At 42.4% G+C, this 27,054-nt stretch overlaps 2 protein-coding genes across 4 annotated transcripts in view; one reads left to right on the plus strand and one right to left on the minus strand.

Annotated features, from left to right (window-relative positions):
* The window catches only part of PIP5K1A (phosphatidylinositol-4-phosphate 5-kinase type 1 alpha), a 45,613-nt gene extending 33,809 nt beyond the window's left edge, over nucleotides 1-11,804 (minus strand). The window contains exon 1 of one of the 3 annotated variants that reach the window (XM_004285194.3): nucleotides 11,336-11,804. In XM_004285194.3, coding sequence (XP_004285242.1) covers nucleotides 11,336-11,417 — 82 coding nt within the window. In that variant the 5' untranslated portion in view covers nucleotides 11,418-11,804. The remainder of the gene's footprint in view (nucleotides 1-11,335) is intronic. The other 2 variants (XM_033415594.2, XM_004285193.4) reach the window with 2 other exon arrangements.
* A 4,333-nt stretch (nucleotides 11,805-16,137) lies between these two features.
* VPS72 (vacuolar protein sorting 72 homolog) lies at nucleotides 16,138-26,918 on the plus strand. The gene is made up of 6 exons (XM_004285192.4): nucleotides 16,138-16,328; nucleotides 19,661-19,813; nucleotides 19,992-20,106; nucleotides 20,503-20,679; nucleotides 25,671-25,815; nucleotides 26,328-26,918. The coding sequence occupies exons 1-6, from the start codon at nucleotides 16,212-16,214 to the stop codon at nucleotides 26,713-26,715; spliced, it is 1,095 nt and encodes a 364-aa protein (XP_004285240.1). The 5' UTR covers nucleotides 16,138-16,211; the 3' UTR covers nucleotides 26,716-26,918.
* The last annotated feature ends 136 nt before the right edge of the window (nucleotides 26,919-27,054 follow it).

A 27,054-nucleotide genomic window follows, 5' to 3' on the forward strand; every position in this document is an offset into this window, starting at 1 on the left:
TAAACAACCAGCTAATGTTGTTCTACTGGAAGCAAAAAATAAAGCCATGACAAATAGGCTGCATCAGAAAAATAATGGTTCAAATAACTTAATTCTGAGTGGCTCAATAGATGATATAGAACCAACCATGGTGATTTCAAGTCCTAGTTCTTCTGCAGAAAGATGGAAATGTAAAAGACCTAGAGGACATTACCAAGGATCAAGGTACAAAACTGTACTCAATTACATATTTACTAAAAAAAGACTGGCTTGTTGTTCACCAAAAATATTAATAAATAAAAGACCTAGAGGAGCAAGGGTGTACTCACTTTGGGAATTTTTAAAAAATTCTGACCAGAGCAGGTTCAATCTGGCTGAAATTTATAGACATTAAATGAAAGTTGATTTTTAAATAGAACAAGTTGAGAACTTAGTTCCTTCAGCCACATATGAACCTACTTGCCCATTTTCAAGCAAACAAATCAATAACAATTTATATTGAGAAAAAAAATCATTCAGCAAGGGCCTTTGAGATTTTAATCTAATCTTATTTATAAGTAAAAGTACAGAGCATAAGGGATGTGCTCAAAATCACAGAGCAAAGGCAGTGACAGAGCCAGAACTGGAATCCATATTCCTAAGCCCCAGTTCAACTCTCTTTCTTCTAATCTATCTTTTGTTTACAATTTCCTGGCCACTTGGAGTCTAGGTAGGACAAGAAACCAAGGGAACTAGAATACTTTTACAAACTAAATAAATCTCAGAATTGCTAATGGACAACATGAACATATATTTTCTTCCCTTGAGGTATTCCCTTCCCTTCCATTTTCACTGATAAGAGGATTAAGAGCAGAGACCTCCTCCTTCAGTTCCTCTCAATGAAATGAATAACAACACTCTTCCTCCAGCAACAGTCATCAATGTCACTGGCAAAAACAGTAGGAAAGTATCTTTCATTTCTTTTAGTGAGATTATCCTTGTTCTGAATCAGACAATGCCAGTATTCTAGAGGAGCAGAAGCTATCTTTCAAGTCTGATACTTGAAAGAGCAGTTTCACAGATGTTAAGGTCCTCACTAGCAGTAGAAAGTATCTTTTTGTCTTTGTAATAAGACATGAACAACTTTAGCAGAGAGAGAGAGAAAAAGTTTTTAATTCATCTCAGATTGGAGTTTTCTTTTTGGTGTAAGTGGAACCATGTCTTGCTCTGATTAAAAGCATAAGGGTTACGATCATTGAATTTGCAACGACAAAAAGAGGGCATCTGATGGGCACTCCTGTTTCAGTGATCTTGGAATTGACTGCAGAATCAGTCACCAATCCTTGGCAAAAATCCACATTAACTTCTAAAATATTTTCTTAAAGTATGATCAATAACTCCACATAGGGCTTCCCTGGTGGCGCAGTGGTTGAGAATCTGTCTGCCAATGCAGGGGACACGGGTTCGAGCCCTGGTCTGGGAGGATCCCATATACCGCGGAGCAACTAGGCCCGTGAGCCACAATTACTGAGCCTGCGCGTCTGGAGCCTGTGCTCTGCAACAAGAGAGGTCGCGATAGTGAGAGGCCCGCGCACCGCGATGAAGAGTGGCCCCCGCTTGCCACAACTAGAGAAACCCCACACACAGAAATGAAGACCCAACACAGCAAAAATAAATAAATGAATTAATTAATTAAAAAAAATAACTCCACATATTATGCATGGAGGAGCTCAGAATTTTGTTGCTTTTTTAGGACAGCTAAAGTCAGAAGGGGAAGTTCCCTTCTGCACTATTCTTTTGTTGAACAACAAATATTTAACCTGGTTTAAAGTCAAGTTAGTTCACAAACAGCCTTTCAGATTAGTGAGAGAGCAATAAGGTATAGTGGGTAGGAATGTGGGCTCTGAAATCAGAACACCTAGGTTGGCTAGATTTGAATACTAGATCTACCATTTACTAATTAGGTAACTTTGGACAAGTTGGTTAAAATGCTCTAGGCCTTGGTTACCTCATCCATAAAATGGACATATAATAACATGTATTTCATAGGGTTGTTATGAGAATTAAATAAGTCCTGTATAGCACCTAACATGTAATAAATGCTCTATAAATACTAGCGATTATTACTACTATCATTGTGAATTATGAAACCCCATCTACAGGATGGGAAGGGTCAGGGGAAATAAGAGGTACAACAGAAAGGGAAAAGAAAAAGAGACTCATTTACTGAAACAAAAGGAAATGGAGTTATGGGAAGACTTTGAGGGAGACAAAAGATAGTGAACGGATTCATTTCATACTGTGGAACTGTGAGAAAAGAAGTTTCTGGGTTAAGACAGCATCTTTTTTGGAGAGGACAGAGGGAAATGGGAGCTAAAGTGAAATAATGCTTGCAAGACATCCACAGCCTTCTCAGAAGGCCATGCACTACTACTAAAAAAAAGTCTGCAATTGTTATGGGGAAGAGGAGTTGGCTGCTAGTAACTACAAGGACTCATGCTTCTTCAGCACAAATACACATCAGTTCTACCTCTCTTACGGTTGACCCCACAGCACAGAAAGCTGAAACCTAAACGAGGAAAAACAGAAAATTATCACTTACTTCTGGGGTTCTACCTGCTTAACAGCAGAATAAGCACATTAAAAAAACAAACAAAAAACACACAACAATGCTAAAGTTTAAAATTATTAACAGGACCTGACCTGATGACCCCCAGTACCATACTGGGAAATGTTAGATGATTTTCTGCAGTTCTAGGTAAATGTCAAAAAAAGAGACAGAAGGAGAAGCTCAGGCAGAAAAATTCCAGGGAAAAAAAAAAAAAGAAAAATTCCAGGAGTGATCACAAAACTTGCAACCCAAACAATTTCACACTGGAGTGATTTCAGATAGGCCAAAAAATTTCAGGTATAAAGCTCCTTGCATGCAGGCTTCTATCCTTTTAAAAAAGACTGTGTATACATTTTATTTGACGGTCTTCCACTTGTGAGGGCAATTTGGTAATATCTAGCAAAAAGCCTTAAAAACAAATATGTACCATTTGTCCCAGAAGTGAGAATTTATCCTAAGGAAATAGTCAAGTGGACAAAGACATATATACAAAGATATTTATTGTAGCGTTGTACATAATAACTATAATTGGGTAGATATAATGGGAAAGAATCTAAATGAACAATATAGGTGACATAAGTTGTAGTGCAGTCATAAAATGGACTAGTATACAACCATTATTTTTATGTGTAGGATAAAATCCATTATTTTTATGGATGTCACAATAAATTGCTGAATGGAAAAAGGTAAAAAATTACATAATGCAATATTTTTCTAAAACACTTACCTATAAAGTCACATGTATTTATATACATAGAAAACGTCCAAAAGATTATATACCAGAATGTTAAAATACGACTATACTGGATAGTGGGATTAAGTTGATATTGTAAGTTTAAGTTTCTATTTTTCCTTATCTATATAAATTTTCTGTAACAAATAATTAGATAATTTAACAATTAAAGGAAAGAGATACACGGGAATGGCTTTATTATCTTTGTTTTATAACCATTTCTCCCAGTAAACTAGTGCTCAACAGTCCCACACATACCACCATCAATCCCCTCCCCACACATTAACTCAAGCTCATTACAACATATTATGATGCTGCAGAGATAGAGGAAAAATGTGAAAAGATGTCTAGAAAGCTGCTGACAATTCCAAGCCACAAATAAGCATGACTCCTATACACTCCCTCCCATTCTTTATTAATTATTACTTTGAGATGCCTATACAACCTGAAACAAACCTATATCAGCACATAGGATAAGAGGTTCTCTCTGAAGAATTTACCTTTCATATCCTTCAGAATATCAATTTTCTCCTATAAAACATGTATACCTAATTTCAGCAGATCTCCTGGATACTTGAAAAATAAAGATCGAGCCTCAAAATTATGAAAATTAGCTGAGAAATCTTTAATGTTACTAAGTAATTTCACAACAGCTGAACTAGCCAAGTCAAGTGCCTAAGTGGAAACAACCCAATCAATTCCTGCTAAAATACAAAGTTGAATCATCATACCATGTCACAGAAAATTTTTCTGAGTAACTCTGTACTGGTCTCAAGGAAGCACTCCATTTTTGTCCTTGGCCCCACCCTAAATTGTGTTTGTGATGAAAAAGGTACCCAAGGCCTTAAAAGAGGAGATAATTGAAACAAAGATATTTTCAGACAGTAAATAGCTCCAAAATATGAGTTGTTGTTCCCCTCCCCCGCCCTGCTCTCAGTGTGTGGAACAAAACAGAGTTGGCCTTAATACCAGAGCCTCTCCCAGTGCTTTCAGAGCAGAAGCATTTCCGACGGAGATGAGATGACATCATCTACCAGATGAGAAACTAAGAGGCAGTCTGTGACTGACTTCAATGTTTGAAGTACTCATATAATTTCGGGAGGCTAGAAGTTGGCCGGATGTGCATTGCTCAGACGAGTTTTGCCCGAACAGGTCATAGAGAAGCAATTCCAGAGACCTACCAATACTACTACAAAAATGTGTCAGTAATTCCTACATAAAGCAGAAAGAGACAAGCAGGCTTTTTGGAAGCAAAATGCTAATTCTTAGAGGGTCTCTTGGTTGATAATTTTGAGAGCCAGAGATTTCAAAAGAAAAAAAAAAAGAGCAAAAGCAAAAACCTGCACAAAAAAACAAAAGCCATCAGCCCAGTTGTTTGCTGGACTATCTCAAACAAGCTCTCTGGTCCTCTTTAACTTGAAATACTGAATTTTAATTATACCACTGCATGTAGGAGGCATAATATGTTATCCAAATGAAAATACTCACAAATATGTCTGATGTGTCAGCCTACCTAATGAGAAGTACTGCTGAGCACAAAGCTCTAAGAGATAGTGTTAAAAGGAAATTTTAAAAAGGCACTATTACTATGCCCTCAATAAGAACTAAACCAAGCCAATTAAGAAAACCAAGCCACATCTTAGAGAAGAGCTAAATTTTGTTTCCTAGCAGGTGTCAGTTTTTCCTAAGGATCTTCTAGAAAAAATGAGAAAGGCAAGGATGCTCTTAGAAACAAAAGCTCAAAAGCAGTTTGATCTACCAGTCCTGGGGTCAGCTGAGAGCCAACCTGGTCAGCTAAGAGCCAACTAAGTAAGTAGCAAGGAATGAGCTGCAAATTTATTAAGACCCATCTTGACAACATACAGACTTTATGCAAAGTCTTTGCCACTATTAACAATGTCTTTGAATCTCACTTTCCTAATTTGTAAAATGAGAGTGTTAAATTAAAATATCTCTACACTTCCCTCTAGTGATAATTTTTTTTTAATTTATTTATTTTTGGCTGCGTTGGGTCTTCGTTGCTGCATGCGGGCTTTCTCTAGTTGTGGTGCTACTGTGTGGGCTACTGTTCATTGTGGTGCGTGGGCTTCGCATTGCAGTGCTTGTTGCAGAGCACGGGCTCTAGGTGCACAGGCTTCAGTAGTTATGGCACGCAGGCCCAGTAGTTGGGGCTCGCGGGCTCTAGAGCGCAGGCTCAGTAGTTGTGGCGCACGGGCTTAGTTGCTCCGTGGCATGTGGGATCTTCCCGGACCAGGGCTAGAACCCGGGTCCCCTGCACTAGAAGGCGATTCATAACCACTGCACTACCAGGGAAGCCCTAGTGGTAATTTTTGCTTCTAGTTCTATAAGCCAAATTTCATGGTTCTCAGGCCTCAAATATGTATCTCTTAGCAGTAAAATTTTGATTGAAATTTGTGAAAAAATCTGAGTCCTTCTTTAAAAGACCCGAGTCTCCTGGATAAGCCAACCCACAGCGAAGAAGCAGTTGAGATTTCTGGCAGATCACCACCTCCCAATTCTATTTCCAAACCTGGTTCTATCTATCTTGAAAAAAAGCAGTGGATATTGCTGGCTTAGAATGTACATATTTGAGCCGAGAAAGTAACTTAAATGATATCATAACGAGCATAAATTACCTCAACAATGCACTTCAATCACCTCCCAGACACTAATGCAAGAAAATAAGAGATACGGCCAAGTTCCTTCTCTGCCATCCCTTTTATACAGGTTCTTGTCAATGACAACTTGGAGTTTACCAGGGATGTTTACCTACACTGTGCACAGAAAAGTTAATATACTCTAAGCTATTTATATATCCTTAAAATAAAAAAAAAAAACCTCTTCCCATTCTCTTCCTGTAACTTCCCTTTGCCCACTCCCCATCAACATTACTGATCCTTTGGGATAGTGCTTATTCTTGGTTAACTCCATATTGCTCAGTTTAGTACACAAGGCAAATAATAAGATATATGGAACTCCCTACAAGGAATCTGCCCTTCTCTCTCTTTTTACCAGTCTTCTTCAGACTCCAACAATTAGGTGACTTTTTGGGAATCAGATATTTAAAAATTAATACATATTGTATACAGCCATTAAAAACAAACAGACTAATTTCACAGGAGGAGAAAGAAAAATGATCAGTAACAAAGTTTAAAAAGATGGAGGGGTTGAGGGAAAAAAGTTCACTTCAAACAAAACAACAGTAAAAGAAACAACAGAAGCTCATAGGAGATATGAATGAAACAGAACCAACACATATGTACAAACTAAACAATGTTCTCTTTTGATAGGAAAGGGTGGAGAAGTGAAGGGCAACAGGGGAAATGAACTAGGAAGGGGTTTCCTCTAGGAAACACCATCAGTCCACACACTCTCTCTTTGAGACTGAATGATGGGCTGGGGTTTGGAACACAGAGAAACAGAAATTCTCTCTGTTGAGCTATCAGAAACAGCATACTTCCTGAAGCATACTTGTATCCTTGATCAAGAGGATACACCCAGTAAAAAGGAGAGAGAAGAAACTGACAACTTTGGTCTTTTTGCTTTCTTCATGTCAAGTAAGAATATCCCAAAATTCTAGGAAAGAAAATATCCAGTTTAAAGGACAAAATACCCCCCCACACTTTCCTTCTTCCCAGTTCTGAATTTGGCCTGGTGTTATCACTGTTGTTCACTTCACAGGCTATAGTTTCCATTATTTATTATCAAAGAAAAATAGACTGATAAAATATTTAACAGCTAGTAGCTAGCACATATTTAAGCAAAGTTATTAATCAGAACAGTTTTATATCAAACCAGAACAGCACACAGAAATTAACAAACAAAACATAATATGTATTTTGATATTCAAAGCTAACTTATAAGTACACATTACCAATTAATATCAGATACTGGATACCTAATAAGTCTATATAATTGACAGTGGGCTTGAGCAGCCATGGCAGAAATAAATGGATAATTAAAAACAATGACATTCTAATGTCAGTATTCTGGCAGAAACTACCAAGGGGACAAAAGAAAAAAGGAGGGGGTAGGTGGGTGTAAACCCTCTGCAGAGAAAGCAAAAAGAAAAATCTCTCCCTACTTATAAAATACCAATCAAAACGGAACCTGGTGATAGTCTGCCTACATGGCATTCTGTTCTATCTTTACCTTTCCAAATTTCAGTTTCTCACTCCAATAAAGTGGCTTAAGTTGCTTTATTTTTCACTAGTATGGAAGAATTGAAAGGAAAGAGATCAGTCTGCAAATGGCCTACACTGTACCAAAGAACACAGACAAAAAACCCCTACCATTTGGAGTTATCAGATTACAGCATACATTTATTTACTTGTGGAGCTCTGCTGAGAAGAACAAAGCCACCAGAATCAAGGAATGATAAGACTGGCTCTACTACAAAAGTTCCAAGCAAAAATCTTCTCTCCTGTGTCTTCCAGGGTCTCCCTCACTAGTTAAGGGAAAGTCAGGAAAGGAGCTGTAAAAGTTACCTCCAAATCATTTATTTGTGCTCATGATAAAATCATTTGGTGATGTGTGACAATTTCAGAAATGTTCTGGTCTGAAGCAAAAGGAGCTATAGGTTCATGATCTTCTAAGGTTTCAAGTGCTTTTTCTTAGGGGAGTCACACATGATTTTATCACACAGCTCTTATTTCAGGGGAGCAAAGGACACCTCAACACTCTAACTTTACTTTTTAACTCCTCCACTAACTTCAAATCAAGTCTCCAAAACAGAAACTCTTCACTCCCTTCCTGGTGGTAAAAAGGGGACTCAGTGGCTGAATTTCAAACTCTTGATGGACTAGTCAAATTGCAGACAGGGGGCTCTCCTACACTGATGTGACAGATGGTCGCACTGTCAACAGCACCTTATCAGGGCTGATTTTATTTTTTAAGTGGTGCCACTGTCCAAATAATGAGGATAGGAGGGAAAGGAAGAGAGGGAATACATTTCCTTTAACACATGCAACAGCAGACAGCAAACTGCATCACCTTTTCTTAACCAAAGTTTAAGAACAAGCACATGATAATGGCTGCTGTAAACTGATATTCATTTATAATTGCCTCCCTCCCACAAATCCAAACATGGTAATCACTCCAATGGGAAAAGATCTCTCAGACATCTCTCACATATCTCTCAAAGCGAATGCTTTGCTCTACCTTCTGTATTTCACTTGTCAGCAGCTTAAAAGACCAGCTCTCACTTAATGGTGAAATAATATAGACAGGGGTTTAATACTGGCAGGGAACAACCGTTCTAAATTACCTGTCCTTCCTAATTTGAATGCCAAAAGATTTTGAGCCTCCAAAGGTTATGAGTGACTTATCTAAAACATCAATCTGTCCCTGAATCCTGACATTCTTATTTTGTATCCACTTTCAACACTGCCAGAGAATCTTGCCTTTAGGATTTCAGTTTCACCAATATTTGAGTTCAGCTAAACACCTAAGGACAGTAACTTGGTTTTAGGATGATTAAAACACAAACACACACAGTCCTACCTTGAATTTCTACAAAGCTAGCCTTTAACAATTTAGGAAATCATAAACCATTGTTTATTCCTGCCAATGTCTTAATTCCCCTGGTACCATCCCGACACAGCACCACTCCCCTCCAATCACAAATAAAACACATTCTCAGTAGCTTTTTTTGCATCAGAATCAAACATCCTCTTCAAAAACATATCCCTGAAATGAAATATTCTATTAAATTAAATTCAGTAAGCCAAAACCTAAGTGAACATGCAGATACAACAAAAAGTCAACAATGCTTATCTGCACACAGATAATCCCATGTTTTCAGAAATATTTACGAGCATTTTTCTTAATTTCTTAATCCATTTCAGTATTTGCCAAAGAAGCAGAAAAGGACGGTGTTAAGAAACGAAAGTAAAAAAAGGAATCTAAGCTATTTATTTTTAGCCATTTTTATATATCTTGACTTCACATATGAACACAGTAAAGCCAAGGAGCTGTAATGTCCACTAAAATCTGATATTTGATTTTCTGGTGAAAACACAATAGCAAAAAACATTTATTCAATCTGAATTACATCTTGCTAGTCCTCGGATCTGGCAGAAAATATAAAAACATACAAAAATATCAAATAGTGACATCTTAAATAGATAGTAGGACTTCCCTGGTGGCGCAGTGATTAAGAATCCGCCTGCCAATGCAGGGGACAAGGGTTCGAGCCCTGGTCCAGGAAGATCCCACATGCCGCGAAGCAACTAAGCCCGTGTGCCACAACTACTGAGTCTGCGCTCTAGAGCCCAGGAGCCACAACTACCGAAGCCCGTGCGCCTAGAGCCCGTGCTCCGCAACAAGAGAAGCCACCGCAATGAGAAGCCCGGGCACTGCAACGAAGACTAGCCCCCGCTGGCCGCAACTAGAGAAAGCCCGAGCGCAGCAACAAAGACCCAAGGCAGCCGAAAATAAAAAATAAATTAATTTAAAAAAAAAAAGATCAACCTGGTTTCTAATATCTGATTTGATAGTTAAGTCTGCTTAACGACTGTACACAACCATTCTTCTTTCAGCACTGGGGGAGCGGGAGAAGAGGCTTTAAATTGAGGAGCTACTGTATTAAAAACACTGTCATTTTAACTTTATCCTTCTTCACATTTAGAATGCAACATGAGTTGTTCTGGCCTGCTAATCCTTTACAGGAAAGGTAAAAATCACCTCTCAAGAAACTAAAAATAGATGTACATAAATAAAACTGCAGTTTGGAAAAAGATATTTGTGACCAAGTATTTGCTCATCTGAACTGGAATATGAAAGGTGGAACCCTCTATTTAGTCAACTCAAAATGGGAAGGATGCAATCCCAGGCCTAAGGAAATGTCAATGTCTCAGGTAAAGCATCCATCATGTGGCAGCCTCTCCCGTCCACAGTGTAGAGGCAACAGTCACTGTGGAACCCCAGACATTTCTGATGGAAGCTCTAGAACAGTTTCTGACTCAAACTACCCCCACACACACACACAAACCCCAACACCACACATTTTCCCTCCTACACACAATCTGTTGCTTTTCTTGTGGGCTTCTCAGCCCTCCTCAATCTTCAATAGTTTCTAACCACTTTGAGCTATATTCCCTGGCTCCCTTCTCCAAGTGCCAATGTCGTGCCTAATCATTCCTCCAGTCCATTTCCTATTATGCAATATTCGCCACAGCACTGAGAGCCACCCCCACCCCATCCTTCTCAGGCCTAATTCCCAGCATCACCTCCCTCAACCTTTACTGCAATTCGAGACGCCACCGTTCCGCCTTCTCCATCTGTTTTCAGGGTCTTTTAGCCCTGATTTCCCACATTCCTAAGGTTTTCTTCAAAACCTCCCATTCCTTCCCAAAGTTGGGCAGTCTAGAGATGAGAGTCTCCAAAGGAGAATGTTTGATAAAATTGTACGTTTATCTGTGCGAGCGCACGCGTGTTTGGGGGCGGGGGGCACGAAGTGAGAAGGAATGACGCATTAGGGGAAGGTGTGACTAAAAAGACGGCTCCAATAACTCCCACCCCCAACAAAATCCACAATTCCCTAACTCCCCAGCAATGGAAAGCGTCCCATAACGCTTCCATACCTTTTAAGTCCCATGGCTTCTCTTCCACAGTTTCATCCAATTAATCCCGCAATTAACTTGGATTCTACCTGCCTCTCACACTACGTAATTCCTCCCTACTTACGAAGCCTCCATTTACTCTACTTTTCTCTACTCCCTTCGGTTCCCTTTCTGTTGCCTTCCTACCCCCACCGTCAATCTCCATCCCTTCCTGACCCTACTCCTTCAAAGCCCTCAACCCGGTCTCCTCGAAGCCAGCCAATGTTCCTGACAGCTTCCCTTTTCTCAGTCAAATCCATCCTTTCCTCACACTCCCCCTGCCAGCTCAGAAAGCTAGAAAAGCCTAGTCCTCTGTCCTCCTTACCGGCAACGACTCGGACATCCCCAACTACAGGTGCCCTTCCTGGGTCTCGCTCTTCCCCCCATCGCACAGCTGTCAACAGCCCCCAGCCCACGCTCCGCCCTGATTACCTGAAGACGAGGTGCAGGGAGGGACCCCGGCATCCGCGGATGAAAACCCAACCGCCGACGACCCAGAGGAGGCCGACGCCATCTTGGCAGCCCCCTCCCCCTCAGCGGCCTCGCTCCTTTTGAATCCTCTTCCTCTTCTCGGAGTCGAATCTTCCCCACGTCTCTTCACAGAACCCGCGTTCTCCGGGCCGCCTCCCCGCCCCCTCTCTCAGATACGTCGCGCCGGCTCCGGGACCAACTCAGGGCCGCACCATTCGGCGGGCATGGGGGAGAACTCTCGTCTCGCACCCTCTCCGCAACTTTAACCGCTTTCCGCGGGAGCTACTTTCCCCCTTCACAACAGAGGAAGCTCAAGCCAGCTGCCGGGACCCCGCGTCCGGACCAAACCACACCTAAAAGAACAAGGTGGAGAGTGAGAAGTCCCAGCGGAGCGAGTGGCCCCTCCCCCTCCTCCCTAGCCACAACCAGTTTATCGCCCAACCCCACCGCTCCACTCCCGGTGGCCAAAGCAATTCAGGCATCGCGCATGCGCCCAACCTTCTCCGCGGCCCATCCCATCCAATAGGAGAGGAGGGAGGGCCCCAGAGAAATCAAGCCAATCAGGAGGCTGATCCTGGTCACATGACGCGGGTCCCTCGCGCCCTAACAAATCCAAGGGTCGAAGACGGCGCGCCCCTGTCTACGGTGCCTCGGTGAGTCAATCTACGTTCGACCTCTTTGAAGAGACTAGGTTGCGAAGTCTGAGCAGGGGATCTGAGTACGCGGGGCTGACCCTTTCAGTTCACAGCCCAGGAAGAACTCCCGATAGAAGCGCCGGTGTCAAGTCAAAGACGTTAAACAGTCGAATATCACAAAACACATTCCACCAAGTATTCTTCCGGCTTTACTGCCTTGTTTACCATTTAGTTTAACATGCGTGCATGTCTTGCCTTCCTCTGAATGACATTCGAAACAGATCTACACTTTGCCTCAAACGCAATACTGGGCACAGTGATTGAGTTGAGTAAATATTTGATAAATGAACGAATAATGTCCATTTATTTGATAAATGGATAGGAATAAAGAGCTGTCCAAAAGGGCAACGGAAGGCGATCAGAAACCTAACACAATCTTCCTGTGATCCAGGCCCTTAGTCTCTCTCAGTTACCTATGCTCCAAAGGGCATGGAGACTCAGAGAAATTCCCCATTCTAGTCTAGTCTTCGTACTAACCCCGCTCAATTTTAACAAAATACCCTGGAGATTATGAACCCCGTTGGGGATATGAAGACCTGACTATCTCTGAACAGACTGTAAGCTGCTAGAGAGCAAGGACTGTGTTTCACCCTTGTATCTCCAGCTCCTCCCATGACGTAAGTCTGTACTTAGTAGGGGCTCAATAATTATTCGTGGAATGAATAAATGAAGAGGAATGGAGGAAAAATCCTAGGTATTGCAGCCCCCAACATGGGCCTGGTTATCCTCTATCCGGATGTCTTCTGGGTCTTCGAAAGAGAACATAGGACCTGAACGTCCAGAAAATATCTCCAAGCATTTACCTCTGCCTTCTACCCCCTGCGTCATCAAGATCTAAAATAATTGTTTCCCTGCTGCCACCTGCTGGGTTATTCATCTTCCTTTAGGTACTGAAGATAGACAAACTTCAAATGCTTGTATTACCACTTATAATTCCATAGCAGTGGGATTGTGTTACATTGAAGTATTTTATGATTCTGATTTTAAAATTGGAAATAGACCAATAAAACCCTGACTTACCAAGGCGGTAAGTCAACAGGGGGATCTTCTCCCTCGGATTTGATCTATGAATTAGATTTCAGCCCTCCTGAAAGAAGAGACCCCTGTTTTGTAGCTTCTTAGGGGTTTTTGTTTCTCCTTTACGTACCAGAAAATAGCTAGTATTACTCCTACCACCTTGTATTATGTCAGTCTGTTTGCTTGTTCGTCTCCCTCATAAGACTGTGAACATTCCAGGGCAAAGATTACATCTTATCCATTTTTATATCTCAGACATCTAGAATAGTGCCTGGCACAGAGCAGTGCCCAGTACATGCTCCTGAATATATGAATGGATGAGGGCAAAATTCAAAAAGTGGGGCTAGGGGTGTTTTCCATATTTTCCCCAAAACCTTGTCTTTGCCTCCACTCCCAGTCAATCCCTGGCGAGGCCTCTGAGTCATAGAGCCACTCTACCCCAGTAACATTCCTGGCATAGCAGTACTGGGGTGACGTGGCAGGGTGTGGAAGCAGGGGCAGAACAGGACACATTGGCTTGGTGTCCCCAAGGATATGCAAAAGGGAATTCACCAATATATCCTTTAGAAAGGGGGGTGGCAATCTGGTGATCTCAAAATAGAGCCACACATACAGACTTGAAGGAAATAGTGTATACACAGACACACACAAACACACACAGCCTTACTAAAGTGACCTTCATGTCTTAGGACAGTTCCTAACGTCAAAATGGAGTGGCTAGGTCAACATAGAGGCAAAGTAAGAGGATGGGTATCTTATTCACTCAATTAGTCATTATTTCATTCATTCATTGAATTAGCATTATTTAGCCTCAACTACATCCTAGGCACTATGGGAATTCCTGGTATACACAGATGAAGATAAAGTCCCTGGCGTCAAAAAGATCACAGACTAATGACAAAGACAGACACAGAAATGATCAGAATAAAACATAATAGGTGCCATCACAGAGTATGCACAAATGCTGTGTTTTGAAAACCATATTTTCAGAATAAAAAATGGGAAGAGAAGTTGATACACTCTTTTTTTTTTTTTTGCGGTACGCGGGCCTCTCACTGTTGTGGCCTCTCCCGTCGCGGAGCACAGGCTTAGCGGCCATGGCTCACGGGCCTAGCCGCTCCGCGGCATGTGGGATCCTCCTGGACCGGGGCACGAACCCGTGTCCCCTGCATCGGCAGGCGGACTCTCAACCACTGCGCCACCAGGGAAGCCCCATACACTCTTTTTTTAAATTAATTTTTACTGGAGTATATTTGCTTTACAATGTTGTGTTAGTTTCTGCTGTACAGCAAAGTGAATCGGTTATACACATACATATATCCACTCTTTTTTAGATTTCCTTCTCATTTAGGTCACCACAGAGCACTGAGTAGAGTTCCCTGTGCTATACATAGGTTCTCATTAGTTATCTATTTTATGTATAGTAGTGTATATATGTCAATCCCAGTCTCCCAATTCATCCCACTTCCCTCCTTGGTAACCATAAGTTTGTTTGCTACATCTGTGACTCTATTTCTACTTTGCAAATAAGTTCATCTGTATCATTTTTCTAGATTCCACATATAAGTGATATTATACTATATTTGTCTTTCTTTTTCTGACTTCACTCTATATGACAATCTCTAGGTCCATCCATGCTGCTGTGAATGGCGTTATTTTGATACATTCTTTTTTTTAATATTTATTTATTTATATTTTATTTGGCTGCCTCAGGTCTTAGTTGCGGTACGCAGGATCTTCGTTGTCGCGTGTGGGCTCTTAGTTGCGGCATGTGGTATCTAGTTCCCTGACCAGGGATCGAACCCCAGGCCCCCTGCATTGGGAGCGTGGAGACTTAGCCACTGGACCACCAGGGAAGTACCGATACATTCTTGATAATACCACAAACTATTTGAGATTGGAACTATTCCCGAGGATTTAGGAGGCATGATCCCAAGCGTTATAGGAGCTGTGACTGGGAAGAGAGGAATCGGTGTTGAGAAGACTCCACTGTCGTATAGAATTGGAATTTTTCCACATAGACAAGAAAGAAAAGAGATTTTAAGGAGAAGGAAAAGCATGGAGGCATGACAGTGAATTGGTGTCAGGGAAATGATGCTAGAATAGGATGATGTGGCAGGAGTTGAGGCTATGAAAGGCAGGGAGAGGCTAAATTATGAAGGACCTTGAATGCCATGTGAATAATTATCACCTAGGGACTTCGCTGGTGGCGCAGTGGTTAAGACTCCATGCTCTCAATGCAGGGGGCCCGGGCTTGATCCCTGGTCAGGGAACTAGATCCCACATGCATGCCGCAACTAAGAGTTCACATGCCGCAACTAGGAGCCGGCAAGCTGCAACTAAGGAGGCTGCCTGACGCAACTAAGACCCAGAGCAACCAAATAAATACAAAAAAATTAATAATTATCACCTACTAAACATCTATGTGCTTACTAAATACTGTGCTAAGCAGTTTACAAGGATTACATTTCTTAAACTTCTCAACCACCTTAAAGGGTAGGTATTATTATTAGTCCCACTTTACAGATGAGAAAACTGAAATTCAGCGAGGTAAAGCAACTTGTCCAAAGTCACACAGCTAGAAGACCTTAAGCTCAAACGCAAACTCAGGTCTGGCTGGCTCTAAAGCTGTGCTCTTAACCACACTACTATTCTGCCACAAGGATTTTGGACTTTATCCTGTAGTTGACGGGGAGCCATTAAAGATTTTTGAGCAGAAGAGTGACAAAATCTGCGTTTTTAGAAAGGTTTCTACTGACAGCAGAGTGGAAAACGTACTGGAGCAGAGGGAGACTGACCTATTCTAAATGAAAATTTCTAGACTCCCAAATTCTGTACTTGGGGTAGTGGGGCTCCTGGTGTCTCCGAGTGGAGTCATTCCACAGCCCAGATGGGCGCGCGAACTGGGGCGGGGAGCTTGGGGTGGTCTCTACGCAGGAGTGGGCGGGGCTGAAACTTTGAGAAGGCCTAGGGGATGGGACTACGAGCCTCTCGACGTTCTGCTACTTCTGCCTGTAGGCGACCGGCTTCCGCTGCCCGCCCGCAGGTAGTGGTGTCGAGCACCGAGCCCAGAGAACGGTGCTGGGTGAGGAGCTGCTGATGGCAACGCAGTTCGTGTAGGCGATATGAGCTTGGCTGGGGGCCGGGCCCCCCGGAAGACCGCGGGGAACCGACTTTCTGGGCTCCTGGAGGCAGAGGAGGAAGATGAGTTCTACCAGACGACTTATGGGGGTTTCACAGAGGTAAGAGCCGGGCCCAGGAAGAGGGAGGGAAGAAAGCTAAAAGGAGTCCTGACGAAGGGAGAAACCTCGGACAAAGAAGGGGGCGGGGAAGAGAGAGGAGCCCTGGTAGCTGATCCTAGAGATGGGGTGGGCGACATGGGGGGATAAACTGGAGTCCTAGAATGGGAGCCCTGGATGGGGTTGGAGGGGTCAGGAATGGAGAAGCTGTCCGGAGGACCCCAGAGTGTGGCTGAAACCTACTGTGTATTTCCCCAGTTGTGTCTCTCAGTGCACTTTTGACGTGTCTAGCATATGCCAGGCACATCGTAGTCACGCGGTATATATCTCGTTGGCCCACTGCCTGGTTATTAACGTGAAGTATAGAAAGGAACCTCTCAAAAAAAATTAGAGGGACTTAGCCTACTCCTTTTTCAACTTTCAGATCTCGTTGTATAGATGTCTTAGATAACCGTTCCTTGACTGTCCTAAAAAGTGTCCCCGTATATTTCCTTCATAAAACATATTTCAATTTGTAATTAGATTTGGTTTGCTTATTTGCTTATACTTTTCCATTAGATTGTAAGCTCTGTAAGGTCAGAGGTGGTCTGTTTTCTTCAACAGTATATGTCCAGTGTCTGGATTGAGCTGGCACTTGTTAAATTTTTATTGATTGAATCTATCCATTCTTTAAATGTTTTAAGCGCGTAGAGCAAGCCAGTCACCGTGACAGGCTCTATGGAAACAGGGAGTTAAAAACACCTCTTTATCTTTACATATTCCAGACTCCAATGGGGGAATTAGCTGAGTTAACAGTCAGTTAAAATATTGTGTGATAAGGAGTAAAATAAGTGTTAAGCATATAGGGTGCTGTGGTAACACATGGGAGCCAAAGTTGTTGTTTGGGATGGGCATCCCTGGGGGACATGATGTTTAAGCTGAGGACAGTATGAAAAGTAGGTCTTGGGTGGATGAAGAGCAGTAGGACTGGAAGCAGGGAGAGGAGGAAGGTTAGTCCAGCGAGGGGGTGGGGCAGAATATGTAAAGGCACTGAGATCCTTGTCTGGAACCCACACATCTACTCTCATCCTCCAGACCATGAGGAGAATAAAAGTTAGAGGGAGTAGGCATGGGCCAGATCCTGTAAGGCCTTGTGAACCATGTTAAGGAGTTTTGCTCTTCATTCAAAGGACTGAGAAGATTATTTCATGATCAGATTTTTACTTTAGAAAGATCACTCTGTAATGAGGAAAATGATTTGAAGGAGGCAGTGGGAGTGGAGAAACATGGATAGGAGAGTTCAAGAGAAATTAAGGAAATAGAACCCACAGGACTTGGTGACTGATCAGGAATCATTATTAATCATTAATCATACACAGCCCTGACCAATTAGTTTAAAATAGAACCTTCTCATACCTCCCCCAAAGGCCATTTTCCTATTCCTGTCATTTTACGAGTCGTTATTTAATATGTACCCTTCATGCTTCCAAAAACGATCTAAGGAGGCTTACCATATAAACAAAAAGTAGGAACAGTAAAAATAGAGACAGATCAGAAGTAATTGTACCAGGGCCTCCGCTAAAATGGTAATAGCAGTTGATATTAAATTTAGCTGTGACTTTCCTGGCAACCAAATCCTGAATTTCTTTTTTTAGTAAGAAAGAAGCATATAAGTTCTTCAAGAGAGGTAAACTTACTCAGCTTTAAACCTAGGGAGAATTGTATCCTTATATATAAAGTAACAGGGGTTTGGTAGATGTTGTAAAAACATTCTCTTATCTAGTCATGTCTCTTAATGACCCTCGATAAAAGCCAAAGGAATGGTAGTAAATACGAAACTTAGTGAAAGCATTTCAGTTGGGCACTAAGCTAATGTGTGGTTGAACTACTACCCTCTGGTGATTTGACTTAATACCAGGTCAGTGCTGAGGGGATTAATGTGTTCCCAGGTTGTCTTTCACAGACATCAGTTGGGAGGAAATGATGGTCATCAGTGCAAGAATGAACACTGGCTGGCTGGCTTGGAGTGTCAACTGTCTGTGTTATTTGCTTACTTTGGCACCATGTGTACCAAGATTAGCCCATTAATCTCATCATTGATTAAAGAGAAAAGCCACATGTTTGAGGTGCAGCCCCGCCCAATTAACTCTCCTGCCCCCAACTGTTTTTTTTTTCCTCTTTCCTTTCCAGTGTGGCTGCCGTTTTAGCCCTAGCTTGTATCACCTCAGGCCTTGGCTCTACTCCATGTTCTCTTCCCCAGCGCATCCGACCACCTCCAGAGCTTTCTGAAACACCCCTTTTATACAGTTTTCCCCTCCCCGCAAATCTTCGGTGGCTTCCCATTATAGATAGTAGTAGTACCCAACTATTTTTCTGTCCCAACTCACCTGAGGAATGAGACATATTTCTCGGTAACTTTAGTTTACTTCAACAGTGATTATCAATGCTGGGACAAGTAAGGAGAGGGAGAGGATTGAGAATCACTGGCCTGCAAGTTAAAGTCATAAGTTTATTAGCCTGACATTTAAGTTTCTCTACAGATTGAATGCAACCTTCTTTTCAAATCTTGTATCTCTCTAGGGCAATCAGTTAATGTTGGAAGGAGGCTGTACTGGAGCCAAAAGCAGTCAGCTAGGAAGACTTCTTGCCAGAGACAAACCTGCTTTACTTAGGTCTAAATGCTTAATCTATCAACATGTTATACACATTCCTGCTTCTGCATCTTTGTTCCTGCCATTTGATCTGCCCATGATTCCTTCTTCCCTCTTGGTTATCTAAATACTACCAGTATTTTAAACCATGGCTCAAGTCCTCTTCATTCTTTAGAGTCTAAAGCAGGGTTTAGTAAACTACAACCTGCTGGCTGAACCTGGCCCACTACCTATTTTAATCTGGCCCTTTACAGAAAAAGTTTGCCAACCCCTGTTCTAAAGGAATAAACTCTAAAGTTTAGACCTTCCCAGGCCACCTATTCAGAGCAGGTGTACCTTCCTCTGAACACCTGTAACATTTTATTGCCTTTGGTAGTTTATATGTTGCCTTGTATTAAAACTTCCTTTTATAATTATGCTGTGACATCTACTAGACTGTGAGACCCCTGAAGGTAGAGATCAAACCATATCCTTTTGTACCCCAGCACTTAACACAGTGTGCTAGAGGAGAAGGGCAAGCAATTAATGTTAGAAGGGGTGGTGCTGGAGCCATCAGCTAGGAAAGCTTCTTGCTTGAGGCAAATGAAAGGTTGAGATGGGAAGGAGAGTGGGGCAGCCCTTATCAATAAGCAAAGGGATTCTCTTCGTCCTGGAGGGGCATTAACAACTGATGCCAGTGAGAACCTCATCTCCCTATGTCCCCAGGAATCAGGAGATGATGAGTATCAAGGAGACCAGTCAGACACAGAGGATGAGGTGGACTCTGACTTTGACATCGACGAAGGGGATGAACCATCCAGTGATGGAGAAGCAGAAGAGCCAAGAAGGAAGCGCCGAGTAGTCACCAAAGCATATAAGGTGCAGGGGAGGCCTGGTTTTCTTGGACTTCCTTCATTTGTAGTCTCCCTTTCATCAGGTCCCAGTTGTCCCCACACCAATCTCATTTCCTACTCTGCTGGTTTTCTCTTCCTAAGATCTTCATCTTCTTTCTTCTATTTCTTCTCTTCCCTGGTGTCTGATTCCAATCTGTCGCCAGGAGCCTCTGAAGAGCTTGAGGCCTCGAAAGGTCAGCACCCCAGCTGGTAGCTCTCAGAAGACCCGAGAAGAGAAGGCACTGCTTCCACTAGAACTACAGGATGATGGCTCTGACAGTGAGTGGGGATGTTTGGGTCAACTGACAAAATTGAAATATGGTGATAAAATATTGTATTAGTGTTAAGTTTACTGAAGTTGGTAACTGTACTATGGGTATGTAAGGACAATTCTTATTCTTAGGAAATATACACCGAGTATTTAGGGGAAGAGAGCCATGATGTGTGCAACTTAACTCACAGATTATTCAGAAAACACACACACACAATGCAAATAGGGCAAGATATTAACGGGTGATCTGGTAAAGGATACATGGGTGTTCTTTGTACTATTCTTACAAATTTTTTGTAAGTTTGAAATGATTTCCAAATAAAAAGTTTTAAAATTAAAAAAAAAAAATACAGAGGAGGTAGACATGAATTCAAAGATTTCTCCCTCTCTTATTTTCTTCCCAGGTCGGAAGTCCATGCGGCAGTCTACAGCTGAGCACACACGACAAACATTCCTTCGGGTACAAGAGAGGCAAGGCCAGTCACGGCGGCGAAAGGGGCCCCACTGTGAGCGGCCACTGACCCAGGAGGAGCTGCTCAGGGAGGCCAAGATCACAGAGGAGCTCAATTTACGTTCACTGGGTCAGTCTGTGGTTTTCAGAACAGCGGGTAGAGGGGCTGAGGAGCATGAGAAAAACTGAGACCTGGAGGACCCAAAGAACTGGAAAGATGGAGATTTGGGACAAGGGAATCAGAAGAAAGAAATGGGGAGAGTATGTGATTAGGGGCAAGGAAGTAAGCAGTTATGAGGGCTCTGAAGAACAAGTTATATTGAAGTACTTTGGTGTAAAATAAGAATCGTATAGAACTCAGTGCAGATCCTAGTTCTGCTGTTGGTTTGCTGTAAGACTGCAGGCAAATTATGTGCAACCTACTTGCATCTTTCTCTCCTTGTTCACAAAATGGGGTGATGATGCCTACTTTAATGATCATGAGAATTAGAAGTTGAGTAGAATCAGTCAGTTCATGGGATACATTGCTATAAAGTAAAAATTCTTTAAAATCTCTTCAGTTTATGTGCTATTGGGCACACAGTCATGTATGGTAATATATTGTACAAAAACATACATTTCTTTGAAGGATGGTGAGGATTCTCAGATCATGAGAGGTACGTGAGAAATTGAGGGAACAGCAGATTTCGTACCTCGCATCACATGCTCACTCTGGGGCATACTGGCATTGAGTGAAACAACAGGTGAAATCTCCTACAACATTTAATTTGTTATTTCTCTCTCTCTGAATCTCTCTCTTTTTTGACTAAGCACATATAATTGAATGTGTATAACCCAAATACAATTTTACTGTGGAGTAGAAGATTGTTTACCCAGAATATCTGGACCCAACTCATTTCAGTTTAATGATAGTTTTGAAATTTAGATAACTTAACTCCAAAAGACCACAATGACCGAGAAAAGATTTAATTCGTTTCCAACATTTTCAGGATGTATTCTCGTGACATTTTTTTTTTTAATATATTAGCTTTAAAATGGGAAATATAACCTCTGTCTGTATAATGACAATGCCGTGCTTTAAAACAGTAGCTATCTCTTAAAACATATAAATGACTGAGAACCATCACAAATAACGTGGTCACTTGATGTCACTGTAATTACAATCTGTATCCTTTGACTACATTGATTGTTTCAGGCCACTGTGAAGAAAGTGATTCCCAAGCTTCTGATATCAGTAACTGACGTAGGAGATCCTGGAGGGGCTTGTTTAGCAGGAGAAAAAATAATAAGCTCATTTTTGAACATGTTGGATTTGAAGTGTCTATGAACAGTTCATGCAGTGCTGAGAAGTCAGTTAAATACACAGATCTGATGCTTGGACAAGATATCTGGGCTAGAAATACAAATTCGGAGGTTTTAGAATATGGATGGTAATTGACATTGGAGTGGATGAGATTACCCAGGGAGAAAGCATAGAGGGAGAAGAGTAGACAGAGGCTCAAGAAGGTCCTGCAGACACTAAAATGTAATGGTCTCCTATAAGAGGAGGAGCTTAGAAAAGAATCTGAGAAGTGGCCAGAGAGTGGGAAACTCCAGGAGAGTTTGTCATAAGAGCACTAAGGAAAGGGACTGTTAGAGGGCAGTAGCTGCTGAGAGCTGCTGAGACACCAGTGAAGAGAACTGAGAAGTGTCCATTGGTTTTGGTGACATGGAGGTCAGAGATGACCTTAGCACTTTTTGGGGACCAAGCCATTTGGAAGTCGGTTGGGAAGCCAGACTTCTAAAATTTGGCCATGAAGGGTAGGAGAGGGAACAGGGAGGTCTGGGGTCAAGGTAGAGTTTGTCATTGTTCTGTTTTATTCAAAGATTGGAGAGTGTGTATTTTTCGTGAGATGCAACTGAAAGAATTTAAAGACAGAAAAGAAAGAAAGGATTGTTAGTAGTGTAGGGTTTTGGAGAAATGGGAGGCGGGGTGGGAGCTAGGGCATGGGTGGAAGAATTGGCCTCCATTAAGAGGAAGGAAGGAAGGGTGGCTCATAGTTGTAGGGTTGTAAATCCAGAGCAGGACAGTGCAGTAGTTTTCATCAGATGTCTTTTAGGCACTGTCATCTCTCAGGTGTTGGGAATAGAGTTGGAAGCTTGAGAGTGAAGACTGTTTGAAATAGTTGTGGAGATAGGATCATCTGCTGGTGTTGGCAGGTCTGTTGAAGTTTGGGACCATGAATTTCTGGGGTTCCACTCTACCTATTGTGTAACTTTTCTCCAGTAGCACTCAGCAATCCAGGTCTGGGCGAGGGAGTTTAGACTGACAAGAGAATGACTGATAGATTGAGGAACCTAAGCTCGATTTAAAAAGGAAAACAAGGGGCTTCCCTGGCGGTCCAGTGGTTAAGACTCCGTGCTTCCATTGCAGGGGGCATGGGTTCGATCCCTGGTTGGGGAACTAAGATCCCCCATGCTGTGCTGTGCGGCCAAAAAATAAATAAAACAGAGGGTTTAAATGAATAAATAAATAAATAACAAGGAAAATGAAGGCTGGAAGCGGTGATAGAATGAAGAGATATTCTGGTATTAGAAGTACTGAAGACCTAGAAGAACAGAGGTATCTAGAGTGTAGAGCAAAGAGACCTGAAGTGTGGGGCCCAATAGGACATGGGCACATCCTGCCCAGGATGTGGGAGAATAATCAGCCTGTACCAGAGGAGAGTGTTGGTCTCTGTGGAAGACAGGTTTCCCGTAAGGCAAGTTTTGGAAGGCATGCTGAGTGAGGAAATTGAGGAAATAGATGAGTTGGCTGATTATAGAGCAGGAGTCACAGAGGGTACAGGGAAGTGTTCAAGAGAAGGGCTGGAAGGTTGGCTCAAGAGAAAGAAAGCAATATTACCAACCAGAATTCAAGTACAAAAGAGGTTAAATCACTGGGGGTGTGGGGGGATGGGGGGCAGGGGGGTGTAGTCCAGAGGACTCTTTTGCTCTTACTCTATCTAGAGGATTGTGTTCACAGTACCCACGTTTAAGGAGGACAAAGGGACCAGGAATATTTAGATCTGTTTATACATTAACAAATCTTTATTGAATTCCTGTAATGTGTGGAATGCTGCGTGACCGTGATAATGTATAGGTAATATGAGTCACAGTCACTGCCCTTAAGGAAGAGACATATATACCAACAATGAACTGCCATAGAGCAGTGTCACCGGGTCCAGCCAGGGGAACTGTGGTGAACTAGAGAGGAGTGCCTGAAAGGAGGAGCAGTTACTCAGCTCAGCTAATTGTTGCCCTGTGAGAATACAGACACAGGGTTGCCAGATTTTCTTATTATTTTTAAAAGGGACCAGAAAGCTCTGTGTTTAAATGTAATTTCCTGACTTTTAAATGTCAGCAACTAATTCAAAATTTTCTTTAAAACGCTATCCAAATCAAGCAAAACACATAAGGGAGCTGCCATCTTGCAGCCTCTGCCATAGACTGTGATAAGTACAGGAATAGAAGAGTATTTTAGGCACAGGGGTGGCAAAGGAGGGAGTGACTCAGAACCACTTGTATGAGGAATGGTTCAGTGGAAGGGGTGTTGTGATCAGCCTGGAGAGAGACGGACACTAATTTCTTTCTTTTTTTTAACTGGGGTGTAGTTGCTTTACAGTGTTAGTTTCTGCTGTACAGCGAAGTGAATCAGCTGTATGTATACATATATCCCCTCTTTTTTGGATTTCCTTCCCATTTAGGTCACCACAGAGCATTATGTAGAGTTCCCTATGCTGTACAGCAGGTTCTGATTAGTTATCTGTTTTATACATATTAGTGTATATATGTCAATCCCAATCTCCCAAGTTATCCCACACCCCCTTTCCCCCCTTGATGTCCATACATTTGTTCTCTACGTCTGTGTCTCTATTTCTGCTTTGCAAACAGGTTCATCTGTACCATTTTTCTAGATTCCACATATATGTGTTAACATACAGTATTTTTTTTTCTCTTTCTGACTTACTTCACTCTGTATGAGAGTCTCTAGGTCCATCCACGTCTCTACAGAAGACCCAATTTCGTTCCTTTTTATGGCTGAGTAATATTCCAGTGCATTTATATACCACATTTTCTTTATCCACTCATGTGTTGATGGACGCTTAGGTTGCTTCCATGACCTGGTTATTGTAAATAGTGCTGCAGTTAACATTGGGATGCGTGTGTCTTTTTGAATTATGGTTTTCTCTGGGTATATGCCCAGTAGTGGGATTTCTGGGTCATATGATAATTCTATTTTTAATTTTTTAAGGAATTTCCATACTGTTCTCCATAGTGGCTATATCAATTTACATTCCCACCAACAGTGCAAGAGTGTTCCCTTTTCTCCACACCCTCTCCAGCATTTATTGTTTGTAGATTTTTTGATAATGGCCATTCTGACCGGTGTGAGGTGATACCTTATCGTAGTTTTGATTTGCATTTCTCTAATAACTAGTGATGTTGAGCATCTTTTCATGTGCCTCTCGGCCATCTGTATGTTTTCTTTGGAGAAATGTCTATATAGGTCTTCACCCATTTTTTGATTGGGGTGTTTGTTTTCTTGATATTGAGCTGCATGAGCTGTTTGTATATTTTGGAGATTAATCCCTTGTCTGTTGCTTCGTGGATACTAATTTCAACTATTTAAAGGACTGTCAAGTGGAAGACAGGTTAGACTTGTGTCCCTTATGGCCTTAAAAGGTAAAACAGTGTCAACAGGAAGTATGTTGCAGCTCAAAATGGGAAAGAACTCTTAAATGACTAGAGATGCCTGAAGATGCAGTGCACTGCCTTGGACGGGAGCAAGTTGACAGGGCTGTAACGGAGGGGTATCTGGGGAAATGAGTAGGCTCTTCATCAAAGGGTCCCTTTCAACTCTGAAGTTCTACAGTTCTGAGTGGGTGAGGAACCAAGTGGACCTAAGAAATGATGAGCAGAGAGGATGTCAAGAAGGGCAAGCAGAAAGCTTATGAAATGGGAGATGCTTGAGGGCCTTAGAGGACTTTCCTGATTGGCTTGGGTAGGCAGTGACTAGACAGCCAGGAAGATAAGAGACTGTAGGACAGACCTGGGGTTTGGGAAGACAGGAATTGACCATCCCCTCATTCCTTCCTGAAGAGACATATGAGCGGCTTGAGGCTGACAAAAAGAAGCAGGTCCACAAGAAGCGGAAGTGCCCTGGGCCCATAATCACCTACCATTCAGTGACAGTGCCACTAGTTGGGGAGCCAGGCCCTAAAGAAGAGAATGTCGACGTAGAAGGGTGAGTGAGTGAACCTCAAGGGGAGAAGAGGAGTGCAGTTTCTCCCTTCTGTATTCAGCTTGTATTCCCTCAGCCCCATCTCACTTGCTTTCCTCACACAGCTCTCTAACACCTGAGTATCTTTCAGATTCCTCTTCCTGTCATCTCCTATTTCTCTTTTAGCCTCTCTCTTCTCCTTTTCTGGTTTTCCATCCAGCTCTGCTTTGTTTTGTCCTATCACTTAATAGGTTCTCTCAGAATGTTGCCAGCCACTGCCTCCTCCTCTTTCCTCACCTGTCTGATCTCTTTCTTTATCAGTTTTCTCTCCTCAGCTTTTTTAAATTTTTAAATCATTTATTTACTTATTTATTTATTTGGCTGCGCTCAGTGTTAGTTGTGGTGTGCATGTGGGATCTAGTTCCCTGACTGGGGATCGAACCCAGGTCCCCTGCATTGGGAGAGAGGAGTCTTAACCACTGGACCACCAGGGAAGTCCCTCAGCTCTTTGTGTTTTTCTCTGTCTTTTCCCTCAGACTTGATCCTGCTCCCACAGCTTCTGCATTGACTCCCCGTGCTGGGACTGGACCCGTCATCCCTCCTGCTCGCTGCTCACGTACCTTCATCACTTTTAGTGACGATGCGACGTTTGAGGAATGGTTTCCCCAAGGGCGGCCTCCAAAGGTCCCTGTTCAGGAGGTCTGCCCAGTGACCCATCGCCCAGCCCTGTACCGGGACCCTGTTACAGACATACCCTACGCCACTGCTCGAGCCTTCAAGATCATCCGTGAGGCCTACAAGAAGTACATCACTGCCCACGGACTGCCGCCCACTGCTTCAGCCCTGGGCCCTGGCCCACCACCTCCTGAGCCCCTCCCTGGCTCTGGGCCCCGAGCCTTGCGCCAGAAAATTGTCATCAAATGAAGGGATGTCTAGTCCTTAGAAACCTCTTTCCTGTCCTAACTTGGGGCTCTTAAGTTAGGGCTCTTAAGAAGCCCACTTCTCCCCTTTGTCATTGCTGATCTTTGTCCAGCCCGTCTCTGTATTTCTTTCCCTATCTTTTCCCTTAGTTCCTACACTGCTTTTGTTTGTGTTTTTTAATCTAATAAAATAGAAAGATCCCTTTTGTCTGGTGTCTAATCTAAGTTGGGAGCAAAAAGTATTTGTGAATGTCTGCGTATATATGGGCCTTTATATTTGTTTAATAGCATTTATTATGAGTTGCCCTTTTTACTTATTTATTTTTTTAAGGGTTATTTTTAT

The sequence above is a fragment of the Orcinus orca genome, chromosome 1, assembly GCF_937001465.1.
Source record: "Orcinus orca chromosome 1, mOrcOrc1.1, whole genome shotgun sequence".
NCBI classification, from domain to species: domain Eukaryota; kingdom Metazoa; phylum Chordata; class Mammalia; order Artiodactyla; family Delphinidae; genus Orcinus; species Orcinus orca.

What these genes read in the sequence shown, in the direction of transcription:
- VPS72 (XM_004285192.4), top strand. Translation starts at nt 16,212, where the DNA reads ATGAGCTTGGCTGGGGGCCGGGCCCCCCGGAAGACCGCGGGGAACCGA. An exon ending in CTTATGGGGGTTTCACAGAG is followed by an intron (nt 16,329 to 19,660) that starts GTAAGAGCCGGG and finishes CTATGTCCCCAG; the next exon opens with GAATCAGGAGATGATGAGTA. An exon ending in TAGTCACCAAAGCATATAAG is followed by an intron (nt 19,814 to 19,991) that starts GTGCAGGGGAGG and finishes ATCTGTCGCCAG; the next exon opens with GAGCCTCTGAAGAGCTTGAG.